At 49.5% G+C, this 16778-nt stretch overlaps 1 protein-coding gene across 1 annotated transcript in view; it reads left to right on the forward strand.

Moving 5' to 3' along the window:
• Positions 1-8698: 8698 nt before the first annotated feature.
• The window catches only part of cyp21a2 (cytochrome P450, family 21, subfamily A, polypeptide 2), a 45568-nt gene continuing 37488 nt past the window's right edge, over positions 8699-16778 (forward strand). The window contains exons 1-2 of the mRNA XM_073036575.1: positions 8699-8924; positions 11758-11847. Coding sequence (XP_072892676.1) covers positions 8699-8924; positions 11758-11847 — 316 coding nt within the window. The remainder of the gene's footprint in view (positions 8925-11757; positions 11848-16778) is intronic.

Raw genomic sequence — 16778 nt, forward strand, 5'->3', positions numbered from 1 at the left:
AGTAAGGGGTGGAGAAGCCAGAATAAGAAGTTGGGGTGGGGTGGGGGAGGAGGACAAGCTATAAGGTGATAGGTGAGGTCAGGTGGGTGGGGAGGGGAAAGCTGGAGGTGATAGGTGAGGTCAGGTGGGTGGGAGGGGAAAGCTGAGAGGTGATTGGTGGAAAAGGTGGGTGGGGAGGGGAAAGCTGGGAGGTGATTGGTGGAAAAGGTAAAATGCTGGACAGGGAATCAGATAGGAGAGGAGAGTGGACCATGGAAAGAGAAGGGACACCAGGGGGAGGTGATAGGCAGGCAAGGAAGAGGTAAGAGAACAGAGTGGGCAATTGAAGATGGAAAGAGGAGAGGGAGAAATTACAGGAAGCTGGAGAAATTGATCAATCAGTTTGAAGGTTACCTCTGACCAGTACTGCTTTCTCAGTTCTGTTCCCCCCCCCCCACCCCCACCTCATCAGCGTTCATATTTCTGGCGCTGGAACGTGTGTCGACACTTGCGGGCTGCCCCCAGCACAATCCTCGGATCGTGGTGGTGTTAACGCAAGTTTCACTGTATGTTTCGATGAACCGGTGATTTATAAATTAATCTAATGTAACCACCATTGTTAAAGGCAGCGTTAAGCCGTCCATTCACCCTGCCCATCTCGTGGGTACGCGGCTTTGTCACTGCAGGCGCTGCACCGGTACGTTCAAACAAAATACGCGCGATTGTTTTCTTTGGAGTCGGGTCTGTTGACCGTATTTTGTTAGGAAGACGGTGCTGCCCTTGGCAGGATACGGAGACATTGTTCATGGAATGGGAAGATTGGGAGGGGAGCGGGGGCATTCAAGCGGTGAGTTATGAAGAAAGCTTTTGAGCAAGGAAGTCGGAGGAATACCGCACGAACGTGGGATAGAACGGAGGGGTAGAGAGGGGGAAGGCTTCTCCAGATGGAATCAGAATCACGTTAAGTGTCACTGGCATATGTCGTGAAATTTGTTGCTTTTACGATAGCAGTACATTGCAATTCATAATAATTAAGCATATACAGTGGCATGCAAAAGTTTGGGCACCCCTGATCAAAATTTCTGTTACTGTGAATAGTTAAGTGAGTAGATACAGGGGTGTCAAACTCATTTTAGGTCACGGGCCGGATTGAGCAAAATGCAGCTTCATGCGGGCCGGATCAGTCGGACGCGTGCGAACGCAGCTTTCGTTGCCTCTGTTTTTTCAGCCTGCTCTCATGTGTCTCAGTCTCTGCTATAACTACAAAGTGTTTCACTTTACAAATTCCGTTTCTTATGAAGAAGACTGCCGAATAAACACTAAAAACCCTGAAAACCTGGTACCTGAATAAACTCAGCATTAGCCATATCATACGCCATAGGCGCTTCGATTACTGGGGCCAGCTTTAATAGTAATTAGATATTATCTCGCGGGCCAAAGATAATTCCACCGCGGGCCGGATTTGGCCCGCGGGCCTTGAGTTTGACATGTATGGAGTAGAAGATGAACAGATCTCCAAAAGTCATAAAGTTAAAGATTAAACATTCTTTTTCAACATTTTAAGCAAAATTAGTGTGTTATTTTTGTTTTGTACAATTTTGGAGTGAAAAAAAAGGAAAAAAGCACCATGCAAAAGTTTGGGCACCCCAAGAAATTTGAGCTCTCAAATAACTTTTACTAAGGTGTCAGACCTTAATTAGCTTGTTAGGGCTATGGCTTGTTCACAGTCGTTGTTAGGGAAAGCCATGTGATGCAAATTTCAAAGCTTTATAAATATCCTGACACCTCAAACCTTGTCCCAACAATCAGCAGCCATGGGCTCCTCTAAGCAGCTGCCTAGCACTCTGAAAATTAAAATAAATGAAGCCCACAAAGCAGGAGAAAGCTATCAGAAGATAGCAAAGCGTTTTCAGGTAGCCGTTTCCTCAGTTCGTAATGTAATTAAGAAATGGCAGTTAACGGGAATGGTGGAGGTCAAGTTGAGGTCTGGAAGACCAAGAAAACTTTCTGAGAGAACTGCTCGTAGGATTGCTAGAAAGGCAAATCAAAACCCCCGTTTGACTGCAAAAGACCTTCAGGAGGGTTTAGCAGACTCTGGAGTGGTGGTGCACTGTTCTACTGTGCAGCAACTCCTGCACAAATATGACCTTCATAGAAGAGTCATCAGAAGAAAACCTTGTCCTTCCCGTGTCCTCACCACAAAATTCAGCGTCAGAAGTTTGCAAAGGAACAGCTAAACAAGCCTAATACATTTTGGAAACAAGTCCTGTGGACTGATTAAGTTAAAATAGAACTTTTTGGCCGCAATGAGCAAGGACATGTTTGGAGAAAAAAGGGTGCAGAATTTCATGAAAAGAACACCTCTCCAACTGTTCAGCACGGGGGGTGGATCGATCATGCTTTGGGCTTGTGTTGCAGCCAGTGGCACGGGGAACATTTCACTGGTAGGGGGAAGAACGAATTCAATTAAATACCAGCAAATTCTGGAAGCAAACATCACACTGTCTGTAAAAAAGCCGAAGATGAAACGAGGATGGCTTCTACAACATCCCCCTGGACTACCTCAAGAGGCGCAAGCTGAAGGTTTTGCCATGGCCCTCACAGTTCCCTGACCTAAACATCATCGAAACTCTGTGGAAAGGCCTCAACAGATCAGTGCATGCAAAACGGCCCAAGAATCTCACAGATCTAGAAGCCTTTTGCAAGGAAGATTGGGTGAAAATCCCCCAAACAAGAATTGAAAGACTCTTAGCTGGCTACAGAAAGTGTTTACAAGCTGTGATACTTGCCAAAGGGGTGTTACTAAGCACTGACCATGCAGGGTGCCCAAACATTTGCTTCGGGCCCTTTTCCTTTTTTGTTATTTTGAAACTGTAAAAGATGGAAATAAAAAAGTAATCTTGCTTAAAATATTAAAGAAATGTGTCATCTTTAACTTTATGCCTTTTGGAAATCAGGTCATCTTTTACTCGCTTAGATATTCACACTAACAGAAATTTTGACCGGGGTGCCCGAACTTTTGCATGCCACTGTATATATAAATTTGAGGCCCTCCGTTGGTCGGTTTCGACAGTGGATATTGCTGTTGCTCTACGTGATATGGAGAGCAGCTGATGATTCCAAAGGAATTGAATTCTTACATCCTTCACGTATATGAGGAGTGAAAATCTTTATGTTACGTCTCTGTCTGAATGTGCAATGTGAAATTTATTGTAATTTGTAATAAGCAGTATGTACAACAGGACAGTCAATATAACATAGAAATACAGTTGTATCAGCGTGAATTAATTAGTCTGATGGCCTGATGGAAGAAGCTGTCCCGGAGCCTATTGGTCCTGGCTTTTATGCTGTGGTACCGTTTCCCGGATGGTAGCAGCTGGAACGGTTTGTGGCTGGGGTGACTCGGGTCCCCATTGATCCTTTCGTCCCTATTTATGCACCTGCCTCTGTCAATGTCCTGAATCATGGGAAGTTCACATCTACAGATGCGCTGGGCTGTCCACACCACTCTCTGCAGAGTCCTGCGATTGAGGGAGGTACAGCTCCCATACCAGGCAGTGATGCAGCCAGTCAGGATGCTCTCCATTGTGCCCCTGTAGACAGTTCTTAGGATTTGGGGACACGCCAATCTTCTTCAACCGTCTGAGGTGAAAGAGACGCTTTTGTGCCTTTTTCACCACACAACTGGTGTGTACAGACCACGTGAGATCCTCGGTGATGTGGATGCTGAGGAACTTAAAGCTGATCCATTGATATCAATGGGGGTTAGCCTGTCTCCATTCCTCCTGTATTCCACGACCAGCTCCTTTGTTTTTGTGACATTGAGGGAGAGGTGGTTTTCTTGACACCACTGTGTCAGAAAGATGACTTCTTCCCTGTAGGCTTCCTCGTTATTATTTGATGTATAGCCAATCAATGTAGTATCGTCAGCAAATTTAATTAGCAGATTGGAGCTGTGAGAGGAATGTCACTGTCATGGGTGCATAGAGAGTAAAGGAAGGGGCTCAGGACGCAGCTCAGAGGACGCAGCCTGTATTGAGGGACGGAGGTAAGGGAGCCCAGTCTTACCACCGACAGAGACTGGCACAGTCTGGCACCAGCGGCGTCACAGAAGTTGCCAGTCAGCGTTGAATTCCATGTAGCACTGCCTCAGAGACTCCTTTTCCAGATTTTCCCTTGGGGTTTACTCCCAAAGCCTTCCCCATGCGCGGTTTGAGATCAGAGTTTCCATTCCATATTAGAGAATATACAGTATACCACCCGAAATTCCTACTCTTCACAGACATCCACGAAACAGAAAAACAGCTAGGGAAAGAACGACAGAAAACATTAGAGCGCCAAATCCCCCTCCTTCTCCCACGCACTAGCAGCAGCAAAGCATTAACCCTACCCACTTGTTCCAGCAGAGAGCATCAGCCCCACTTAGCAAGCCGTCAACGATCACCTATATAGCATCAAAACCGGTTGTTCGTCCTAACACCTCAACATCTCAGCAGGCCGTCTCTCTCACTAACGAGGGACAGAGAGACACCCTTCCCGCCACAGCGGGAGAGGAGGCGCAGAGCGAGCTAGCTGTTTCGATGCTACAGTCGGCAACGTCGCGTATTTCGAGCTACGCCGACTCGAGAGTCAGTAGCAAACAGGAGAGAGAGCAAACAGAGACAGACAGACACACACACAGACAGACAGACAGACACACACACACACACACACACACACACACACACACACACTCACACACACACACACACACACACACACACTCACACACACACACACACACACACACACACACACACACACACTCACACACACACACACACACACACACACACACACACACACACACTCACACACACACACACACACACACACACACACACACACACACACACACATACACACGTGCTGAGGCCTCCGATTTGGCGCCCGCTGTCTCCATGTTCCGATCACCCGCGACGCTGCAGTTGGCAACATCGGCGAGGAATCGGGTTGTCCACAAGGCCGATTAAGTCAGTAGAAACCTTTCCGTCGGTTTTACTAGCTAAACCACACATGGACTTACTGTCAGAGGCCATTTGAGTCTCACGCCAATCGGAACCTTTAATAGGTAGAAGGATCTTATCTCCACTACCTCCCATGCCTATCCGCCTATTGTAACCTTACGGAAACACTACAATATATATATATTTTCTCACCACTGCTATGTGTATTTTCCACATTTAATATCCTGTCCTCTACCGGAGGCCTGGGAGCTTGAGGGTTTGGCGCAGTGTCCTTGCCGTTCCTAGTCTTGCGCTCTTCTGGACCGAGTTCTCAGATGTTGTTCCCGGGATTTGTTGGAGCCACGATCTCGGTCCAGGCGTCACAGCTCCTATCACCACCGGACTGCCCTGGCTTTAACTTTCCATATCCTTTTATCTGCTCTTTCAAACCCTGCGAGATATGCAATTAATCCAAGCAGTGCAAAGAGAGAGGGAAAGTGCTGAGGTTGTTTCAGTGCTTTAAAAGGAATGTGGGGGGGGGGGGGGAGGGGAGGAGGGGTGGCATTACTGGTCAGGATTACTATTACAGCTACAGAAAGGGTGGATAATGTAGCAGGATCCTCTTTTGAGTCAGTATGGGTGGAAGTCAGGAACAGGAAGGGAGCAGTCACTCTACTGGGGGTATTCTATAGGCCCCCTGGTAGCAGCAGAGATACCGAGGAGCAGATTGGGAGTCAGGTTTTGGAAAGGTGCAAAAATAACAGGGTTGTTATCATGGGTGACTTTAACTTCCCTAATACTGATTGGCACTTGATTAGTTCCAAGGGTTTAGATGGGGCAGAGTTTGTTAAGTGTGTCCAGGACGGATTCCTGTCACAGTATGTTGACAGGCCGACTAGAGGGAATACTAGATCTAGTATTAGGTAACGAACCGGGTCAGGTCACAGATCTGTCAGTGGGTGAGCATCTGGGGGACAGTGATCACCGCTCCCTGACCTTTAGCATTATCATGGAAAAGGATAGAATCAGAGAGGACAGGGAAATTTTTAATTGGGGAAAGGCAGATTATGAAGCTATAAGGCTAGAACTTGCGGGTGTGAATTGGGATGATGTTTTTGCAGGGAAATGTACAATGGACATGTGGTCGATGTTTAGGGATATCTTGCAGGATGTTAGGGATAAATTTGTCCCAGTGAGGAAGATAAAGAATGGTAGGGTGAGGGAACCATTCGTGACAAGTGAAGTGGAAAATCTAGTCAGGTGGAAGAAGGCAGCATACACGAGGTTTAGAAAGCAAGGATCAGATGGGTCTATTGAGGAATATAGGGTAGCAAGAAAGGAGCTTAAGAAGGGGCTGAGAAGAGCAAGAAGGGGGCATGAGAAGGCCTTGGCGAGTAGGGTAAAGGAAAACCCCAAGGCATTCTTCAATTATGTGAAGTACAAAAGGATGACAGGAGTGAAGGTAGGACCAATTAGAGATAAAAGTGGGAAGATGTGCCTGGAGGCTGTGGAAGTGAGCGAACTCCTCAATGAATACTTCTCTTCGGTATATGAGAGGGAACTTGAAGACAGTGAGGACAATATGAGTGAGGTTGATGTTCTGGAGCATGTTAATATTAAGGGAGAGGAGGTGTTGGAGTTGTTAAAATACATTAGGAAGGATAAGTCCCCGGGGCCTGACGGAATATTCCCCAGGCTGCTTCACAAGGCAAGTGAAGAGATTGCAGAGCCTCTTGCTAGGATCTTTATGTCCTCGTTGTCCACGAGAATGGTACTGGAGGATTGGAGGGAGGCGAATGTTGTCCCCTTGTTCAAAAAAGGTAGCAGGGATAGTCCGGGTAATTATAGACCAGTGAGCCTAACGTCTGTGGTGGGAAAGCTGTTGGAAAAGATTCTTAGAGATGGGATCTATGGGCATATAGAGAATCATGGTCTGATCAGGGACAGTCAGCATGGCTTTGTGAAGGGCAGGTCGTGCCTAACAAGCCTGATAGAGTTCTTTGAGGAGGTGACCAGGCATATAGATGGGGGTAGTGCAATGGATGTGATCTACATGGATTTTAGTAAGGCATTTGACAAGGTTCCACATGGTAGGTTTATTCAGAAAGTCAGAAGGCATGGGATCCAGGGAAGTTTGGCCAGGTGGATTCAGAATTGGCTTGCCTGCAGAAGGAAGAAGGCCGTGGTGGGGTGGAGGGAGTACATTCAGATTGGAGGGTTGTGAGAAGTGGTGTCCCACAAGGATCTGTCCTGGGACCCCTACTTTTCGTGATTTTTATTAACGACCTCGATGTGGGGGTAGAAGGGTGGGTTGGCAAGTTTGCAGACGACACAAAGGTTGGTGGTGTTGTAGATAGTGTAGAGGATTGTGGAAGATTGCAGAGAGACATTGATAGGATGCAGAAGTGGGCTGAGAAGTGGCAGATGGAGTTCAACCCGGAGAAGTGTGAGGTGGTACACTTTGGAAGGACAAACTCCAAGGCAGAGTACAAAGTAAATGGCAGGATACTTGGTAGTGTGGAGGAGCAGAGGGATCTGGGGGTACATGTCCACAGATCCCTGAAAGTTTCCTCACAGGTAGATAGGGTAGTTAAGAAAGCTTATGGGGTGTTAGCTTTCATAAGTCGGGGGATAGAGTTTAAGAGATGCGATGTAATGATGCAGCTCTATAAAACTCTAGTTAGGCCACACTTGGAGTACTGTGTCCAGTTCTGGTCGCCTCACTATAGGAAGGATGTGGAAGCATTGGAAAGGGTACATAGGAGATTTACCAGGACGCTGCCTGGTTTAGAGAGTATGGATTATGATCAGAGATTAAGGGAGCTAGGGCTTTACTCCTTGGAGAGAAGGAGGATGTGAGGAGACATGATAGAGGTGTACAAGATATTAAGAGGAATAGACAGCCAGCGCCTCTTCCCCAGGGCACCACTGCTCGGTACAAGAGGACATGGCATTAAGGTAAGGGGAGAGAAGTTCAAGGGGGATATTAGAGGAAGGTTTTTCACTCAGAGAGTGGTTGGTGCGTGGAATGCACTGCCTGAGTCAGTGGTGGAGGCAGATACACTAGTGAAGTTTAAGAGACTACTAGACAGGTATATGGAGGAATTTAAGGTGGGGGGGTTATATGGGAGGCAGGGTTTGAGGGTCGGCACAACATTGTGGGCCGAAGGGCCTGTAATGTGCTGTACTATTCTATGTTCTATGTTCTATATCGTGTTCACGGGTTCAGTGTCCATTCAGAAATCTGATGGTAGAGGGGTAGAAACTACTTGGGGAGCTTTTTCAAAGGGCTATCACGGACGATGGATCGAGTGACCTCGCTCGGATTTCACAATCCTGGTTGTCTCGCTCTCCTGGTCCTCCCAAACTCTTTCTCTCCTCCCGCCCGTCCCTTTAATTCCCCCGCGTTAGATCGGTGGCCGGACTAGGATAGGAGAGCGAGAGCGGGGTTGGGGCAACAAGTGGCGAGACGGGTTGAATGACCTCCCGGGCCTTGTTTACGGCCAAGCCACCGCTATAACGGCAGGATTGACGGGCTGGGATCGGAGAAGGCCGCTGCCAAGGACTGATCTTCCTGACAGGAGGGGAGGGGAGGAGGAGCCGGAGGGCGGGTAGAATCCTCCTCAAGGGCTGTGCTGCCTGTATTAGTTCTGAATTCGCTCTTAGCTGCCAGTGCGGAGGAAGTTGGCACTGCCAGACGAGTCGTCCCTCTGAGCGCAGCCCTGATGTTAGCCATGATCACGCTACTGCTGTTCGCTGCCATCGCTCTCCTCCTGGCCCTCGGGATCTGCGGGAACAGGAGAGACCCGGGAGAGCGGAGCCTCCGAGACATCCCCGGGCCCTCGGCGCTGCCGCTCGTCGGGAACCTGGCCGAATTCACCCACAGGCACCTCCACATCCGCCTCAGCGAACTGGCCAAGACCTTCGGGCCGATTTACAGACTCCGGCTGTGGGGCCAAGGTAAGGCCACAGTACCCAGAGGGAGGGTTCAGTAATTCTACGGCTTCAGTGATCTGCAAGCCGGCAAACCATAAACACACAAGCTGGATGAACTCAGCAGGTCGGGCGGCATCCGCTGAAATGAGCAGTCAACGTTTCAGCCCAGTCCTGACGAAGGGTCTCGGCCAGAAACGTTGACTGCCATTTCAGCGGATGCTGCCCGATCTGCTGAGTTCATCCAGCTTGTTTGTACGTGTTGATGTGACAACAGCATCCGCAGTGTACTTTGTGTAAACCATAAATACATGGGGTTCTGCAGATGTTGAAAATCCAGAGCAACGCACACAAAATGCTGGAGGATCTCAGCAGGCCAGGCAGCATCAATGGATGATCTACGTTTAGGACCAGACCCATCGATACTGCCGGATCTACTGAGTTCCTCCAGCTCCTGCCGAACTGTATCAGTCTCTGCCTTTCCTTTGGAGTCATCGGCGTTCTGAGAGGGGGATCCTGCGGCGTGGTTAACAGCTTGCTCTCCATAACGTATGACAAGTTTACGTAACATCCATGGTCGACCGCGACCAACGGAGGGCCACCAACAGATTCCTATTATGGTGCCGTCCAGACAAAATTACCAGCACTTCTGGAAGGTCACGCACTGAGGCGCCCGTCATTCTCTGTAGCCCCGGCCCACACATCGCATCTCGTCTCCCACATTCTCTGTAGCCCCGGTCCCACACATCGCATCTCGTCTCCCACATTCTCTGTAGCCCCGGTCCACACATCGCATCTCGTCTCCCACATTCTCTGTAGCCCCGGTCCACACATCGCATCTCGTCTCCCACATTCTCTGTAGCCCCGGTCCACACATCGCATCTCGTCTCCCACATTCTCTGTAGCCCCGGTCCACACATCGCATCTCGTCTCCCACATTCTCTGTAGCCCCGGTCCACACATCGCATCTCGTCTCCCACATTCTCTGTAGCCCCGGTCCATACATCGCATCTCGTCTCCCACATTCTCTGTAGCCCCGGCCCACACATCGCATCTCGTCTCCCACATTCTCTGTAGCCCCGGTCCACACATCGCATCTCGTCTCCCACATTCTCTGTAGCCCCGGTCCACACATCGCATCTCGTCTCCCACATTCTCTGTAGCCCCGGTCCACACATCGCATCTCGTCTCCCACATTCTCTGTAGCCCCGGTCCATACATCGCATCTCGTCTCCCACATTCTCTGTAGCCCCGGTCCACACATCGCATCTCGTCTCCCACATTCTCTGTAGCCCCGGTCCACACATCGCATCTCGTCTCCCACATTCTCTGTAGCCCCGGTCCATACATCGCATCTCGTCTCCCACATTCTCTGTAGCCCCGGCCCACACATCGCATCTCGTCTCCCACATTCTCTGTAGCCCCGGTCCACACATCGCATCTCGTCTCCCACATTCTCTGTAGCCCCGGCCCACACATCGCATCTCGTCTCCCACATTCGGCGGCTGATCCCCTCCATTGGTCAGGGTTCGACCTGACTCTACGCGACGGGCTAGCCAGGGCGGCACGATATGGAGGGAAAGCTGTTGCAAGCTCCCCCTCTCTACACAGTTGATGAGTCCAATGGAACGGCAGAAACCGATACAGTTCGGCACCAGCTGCCAGACAGCGTTGAACTCAACGTAGTACGTACTGCCTTAGGGAGTCCAGTTCCGGAGTTTTCCTCGGAGTTTACTCCCGGAGACTACCCCATGAGTGGGTACGGCCGCAAGGCAGCGGAGGTTTGAAATCAGAGTTTTCCTTCTCCAAGATGAGCTGTCAGCCACGGGGGACACGCCCCATCTGCACGAAGGAATGGCTTTAAGGCGCCAGTAACCCGCTTTTGCCCCCTCTCCTGTCCACCGGAATCAATAGCTGTGCTGCACCCTAAGGCCAGGGGCTGGACTTGGTTGCCAGAGACTTTTTGAGACGGACACTATTGGGAGTATTTTTAACATGTCGTGGATCTCTTTTCATTTCCCAGGACTGAAATGGCGAACACGAGGGGGCATAGTTTTAAGGTACCTGGATTGATACCTGGAAATATGATGTTGTATCTATTAGTGAAACATGGTTGCAGGAGGGGTGTGATTGGCAACTAATTACTCCTGGATTTCGTTGCTTCAGGTGAGATAGAATCGGAGGGACAAGAGGGGGAGGTGTTGCGTTGCTTGTCCGAGAAAATATTACTGGAATCTGACAGGAGCACCGCTTAGAGAGCTCGTCTAGGGAGACTATTTGGGTGGAATTGAGGAATGGGAAAGGGGTAGTAACACTTATAGGGGTGTATTATAGACCACCTAATGGGGAGCGAGAATTGGAGGAGCAAATTTGCAAGGAGATAGTAGATATTTGTAGTAAGCACAGGGTTGTGATTGTGGGAGATTTTAATTTTCCACACATAGACTGGGAAGCCCATACTGTAAAAGGGCTGGATGGTTTGGAGTTTGTAAAGTTTGTGCAGGATAGTTTTTTGCAGCAATACATAGAGAAGGGGCAGTGTTGGATCTCCTGTTAGGGAATGAGATAGGTCAGGTTCGGTAAAACAGTCCGATTTTGTCATTTAAAGTAAAATTGGATAGGTATATGGACACGAAAGGAATGGAGGATTATGGGCTGAGTGCAGGTCGGTGGGACTAGGTGAGAGTAAGCGTTCGGCACAGACTAGAAGGGCCGAGATGGCCTGTTTCTGTGCTATAATCGTTATATGGTTATATGGTGTTAAATCGGCAGTGAGCCGAGATTCTGACCTGACTTTATCGGGTCATCTACCTGGGGTATAAATCCGTCTTGACGTGAACACATTTCTTCTGAAATCCAGATATCATTGTCTTAAACTCCTTGGATGTGATCAAAGAAGCTCTGGTGAAGAGGTCGTCAGAGTTCGCTGGGCGTCCGAAGTCATTTGTAGGTAAGCGACCGTCACCCGGTGTGATCCAGCGACCGCGCGGAGATTCCAGGTTGTTCAATGTCATTTCCAGTACACAACAGTAAAGGAGAATGAAGTAATTGTTACTCCGGATCCGATGCGCGCGCGCACACACACCCACACACAAACACACACACACACACACACACACACACACACACACACACACACACACACACACACACACACACACACAGATATATCTGTGTGTGTGATATATATTTGATTGATTGTATGACCATAAAGTGACGCTAAGCCCAGGAGTGTCTGTACATAAGGTGACTGACAGGAAATGATAAAGTAGTGGAGGGGTGGGTTACATAAACATGGAAATTTACAGCACATTACAGACCCTTCGGCCCACAATGCTGTGCCGACCATATAATCTACTCTAGAAGCTGCCTAGAATTTCCCTAGTGCACAGCCCTCTATTTCTCTAAGCTCCATGAACCTATCTAAGAGTCTCTTAAAAGACCCCATTGTATTCGCCTTTACCAACTTCACTGGCAGTACATTCCACGCACCCACTATCTCTGTGTGAAAAACTTACCCCTGACATCCCCCTTGTAACTACTTCTGAACACCTGAAAACTGTGCCGACTCGTGTTAGCCATTTCAGCCCTGAGAAAAGGCCTCTGATATCCGCATGATCAATGCCTCTCATCATCTTATACACCTCTATCATCCTCCGTCAGTCTAAGGAGAAAAGGCCAAGTTCACTCAGCCTATTGTGTTAGTGGGTGGAGGTGATGATCAGTTTTACTGCTTGGGGAAAGTAACTGGTTTTGGGTCTGGTGGTCCTGGCGTGGATGCTACGTAGCCTCCTCCCTGATGGGAGTGGATTAGACGGTCCATGAGCAGGGTGGGTGGGATCCTCCATGATGTTACTGGCACCTTTCTGGATATATGGCGAGTAGGCTGGTGTCGGTAATGTGATGGACCCGTTGCCGGGCAGTGATGCAGTTGGTCAGGATGTGCATCGTACAATGACGTCAGCATGGATGTGCCAAGTCCAGCTCGCTTCCGCCTCCTCAGAGCGGAGGTGTCGGTGAGCTCTCCTGATTGTGGACAACGTGTTCTGGGACCACGAGAGTTTGTGCGAGATGTACACTCCCAGGATTGTGAAACTGCTGTGCCACCGACGTAAAGAGGGGCGTTCGTGGAGCGAGTTCTGCTGAGTTCTTCCAGCAGTTTCGGGGCTTTCTTTGACGGGGAGGTATTGACACAAACACAAAATAAAAACCCGCAGATGCCGAAGATCTGACGTAACAGCTGTAAGTGTTAGAGATGCTGAACAGGTCAGGCTGGAAGGGGAGGGTGTGTGTGTGTGGGAGGGGGCAATAGAGTTAATATTTAATCCTACACTCGAGCCGCTGGAGGAACTTAACGCTTCTTCTGGACCGCCGAAAGAGCTGGATGCTCTTTCCAAGACCCGGGAAACCTCGGGAGAGAGGTGTGCCTGAACTTGCAGAGATGGGGTTAGGTGGGCGGGAGCAAGGTCGGTGATAGGGTGAAGACAAGATAATGGAACCGAGATCTAATGGTGAAAACCTGCCGGGAAAAGGCGTAGAGATGAGAGCCGGCAGCAGAACCGTCATCATCATCGCTGCGGGCCGAGTCGATGACGTAGGCGATCATAGTCTTTGACCAGGATTGTTCCACGGAAGTGGTTTGCCATTGCCTCCTGGGCAGTGTGTTTACAAGACAGGACACCCCAGCCATTATCTTGTCAGCCTGGTGTCAGTGGTCACATAATCAGGACTTGTGATGTGCATCAGATGCCCCTAGGACATCCGTGTAACGTCATCCACTGCCTGCTCCCACGGCTTCATATACCCCTGATCCGCCGTGGGCGTGGGGGCTACGCAAGGGCTACACCTTGCCCAAGGGTGACCGAGACATCCTTTGGTGGACCCTACAACCCAGGAAAGTGAACAGCAAAGAAAACGCGGGACTGTGACGAGGTGAGAGGACTGTCCAGCCGAGGCCAGAAGGTCAAACCCGTGATCAGCGAGCCCTGGGGTCGCCATGGGGTCGCTATCCTGAGGACGGTGAAGTCAGGAGTCCAAAACCGAAGGTCAAAGTCCAGGCACTCGGCGACTCCCGCGGTACGGGCCCGAAAGTTGATTCTACGAGGCCGGGCCAGAGACAAGAGGTTGGAGGCCCGATGTCTGCGAGCCGGCGTCTGAGGCCACGGACCGGAGGCATGGAGGCGGCCTGGCCTGGGGTTGGAGGACTGTCTGTGCGGGAGGGCGAGAAAATATTTCTTTTTTTCAAACGTTGTCTTGTTTTGTCCTGTTGTTGTTGCCGCTGCTTGTGTTGTTCGGCTAAACATTGTGGACGTGTTGTGTTGACGCCGGAATGTGTGGCAAAGCTTGTGGGCTGCCCCCAGCACAGCTTTGGACTGTGCTGGTTGTTATCACAGACCAAGCAGTTCCCCCCACGGTCCAAAGACAGACCTGTGAGTAAGCTAATTGGTGGCTGGGGTTAGATAGGCGCGTTGCTGGGCTGTGCACCTCGCAGGGCCTGTTCAGCGCCGTATCTCTAAACAGAATACATACCAAATGAAAATATCGCCCGTAGGACCACTGCGCTCAACCGCCTTCAGCTCTGACACGTCCTTCTTTCCATCAACACACTGGGAGCCGGGGTGCTTGCACGCATTCGATTCCGTTCATCAACAGAAGAACGGAGTTTACTGGAAATCCAAAGCAACACACACGAAATGCTGGGGGAACTCAGCAGGTTAGGCAGCATCTGTGGAAATGAATGGACAGCTTATGTTTTTGGGGTGGGGGGTGGGAGACCTTTCATCAGGACTGGAAAGGAGAGGGGAAGGAGGTGGGACGCGGGGAAGGTGTACAGTGTGGCGGGTGATAAGTGACACCGGGTGATGTGGAAGGTGGTGTGGTGAACTACATATACCTGTCTGGACACGCCCCTCTGCTGACTGCTCCTGTGGCTCCACCCACAGACCCCGGTATAAAGGCGATTGGAGGCACTGCTCCTCCCTCAGTCTCCAGGATGTTGTGTGGTGGTCTCTTGCAGCTAATAAAAGCCTATCGTTCGCCTCGCGTCTCCGAGAGTTATTGATGGTGTATCAGGTGGGTGGGTGTAGGAGGGGGAGGGAGGTTGAAGAAAGAGGTGAAAGGTGGAAGAGGTAAAGGGCTGAAGTAGATGGAATCGGAGAGCAGAGGAGAGTGGGCCATGGGAGAAGAGAGGGTGGAGATTGGAGAGTGAGGAGCAGGTCAGACACCAGTGTGGAGAAGAGGGAAAAAAGGGGAGGGAGAAATCTATGTTCATGCCATTCGGTCGCTCTTCACTTCCTCCAAATTCGCGGGTATCCGGTCGAAAGCCGCACGATCTCCTCGCGCTGAAGGCCTTCCGCCGCGTGTTTTGTAGCTGAACTATACATTGTTAACCCCGTATTAGTGCCTTTGTCTTTCAGATTCTGGTTGTCCGTCTCCCGGTGCCTCTCGCAGAGTCTTGGTTCCGCCCCCCGCTTTTAATTCCAGTACACATTGTACCTTCGTGACGCAGTCGGAATGCCTTTTTCCACGGCGACCTTCAGCGCGTCTCGTTATTATCAAATTACATATATCTCACCATATACAAACCTGAGATCCATTTTCTTGCGGGCATTCACAGTAAATCCAAGAAACACAATAGAATCAATGAAAGACCGCAGCCAGCAGAACAAACAACCAACGTGTAAACAACAACAAACTGCCAATGCGAAATAATAAATAAATAAACAATAAGTATCAAGAGCACGAGATGAAGAGACCTCAAAAGTGAATCAATAGGTTGTGCCAACATTTCAATGATGAGGCAAGTGAGGTTATCCCCTCTGGTTCAAGAGCATGATGGTTAAGGGGTAATAACTTCCTGAACCTCGAGGTGTTTGTCCCAAGGCTCCAGTACCTCCGTCCTGATGGTTGTGGGCTAATAACTGTTCCTGAACCTGGTGGTGTGAGTCCTAAGGCTCCTGATGGCAGCAGTGAGAAGAGAGCATGGCCTGGGTGGTGGGGTCACTAATGATGGACGCTGTTTTCCTGAGATACACTCCTTGTAGATGTGTTCAATGGTGGTTCCGTATCCACCACTATCCGTAGGATTTTCCCTTCATGGGCATTGGCGTTTTCACAGCAGGCCATGATACAACCAACCCCTGGTCTGAGAGCATAAAACAGTACAGCACAGTTCAGGTCCTTCTGCCCACCATATTGTGCTGGCCCTGCAACCTACTCTAAAATCAATCCAACAATTCCCTTCCACATAGCCCTCCACTTTTCTATCATCTACGAGCCTATCTAACAGTTTCTTAAATATCCCTAATATATCAAAGTTTGCAGCAGTATCTGGACCAGCTGGAAAAATGGTCTTCAAAATAGCAGATGGAACTTAATGCAGACAAGTGTGAGGTATTGCACTTTGGGAGGACCAGCCAGGGTAGGACTTCCACGGTGAGTGGTAGGGCACTGAGGAGTGCGGTTGAACAGAGGGATCTTGGAACACAGACATATAATTCCTTGAAAGAGGCACCACCAGTAGATAGGGGTATAAAGAGAACTTTTGGCATATTGGGCTTCATAAATCAAAGAGTTGAGTACAGGAGTTGAGATGTTATGTTGATGTTGTATAAGGCTAATTGGGAGTATTGTGTGCAGTTCTGATCATCTACCTACAGGAAAGGTGTCAATAGGATTGAAAGAATGCAAAGATATATTAGGTCTTCAGAACCTGAGTTATAGGGAAAGGTTGAGTAAGTTAGCAATTTATTCCCTGGAGTGTAGGAGAATGACGGGAGATTTGATAGAGGCATACAAGATTATGAGGGGAGAAAATGGGGTAGATGCAAGCAGGTTTTTTCCACTGAGGTTGGATGAGACTAGAACTAGAGGTCATGGGTT

The sequence above is a fragment of the Hemitrygon akajei genome, chromosome 2, assembly GCF_048418815.1.
Source record: "Hemitrygon akajei chromosome 2, sHemAka1.3, whole genome shotgun sequence".
Classification (NCBI taxonomy): Eukaryota; Metazoa; Chordata; class Chondrichthyes; order Myliobatiformes; family Dasyatidae; genus Hemitrygon; species Hemitrygon akajei.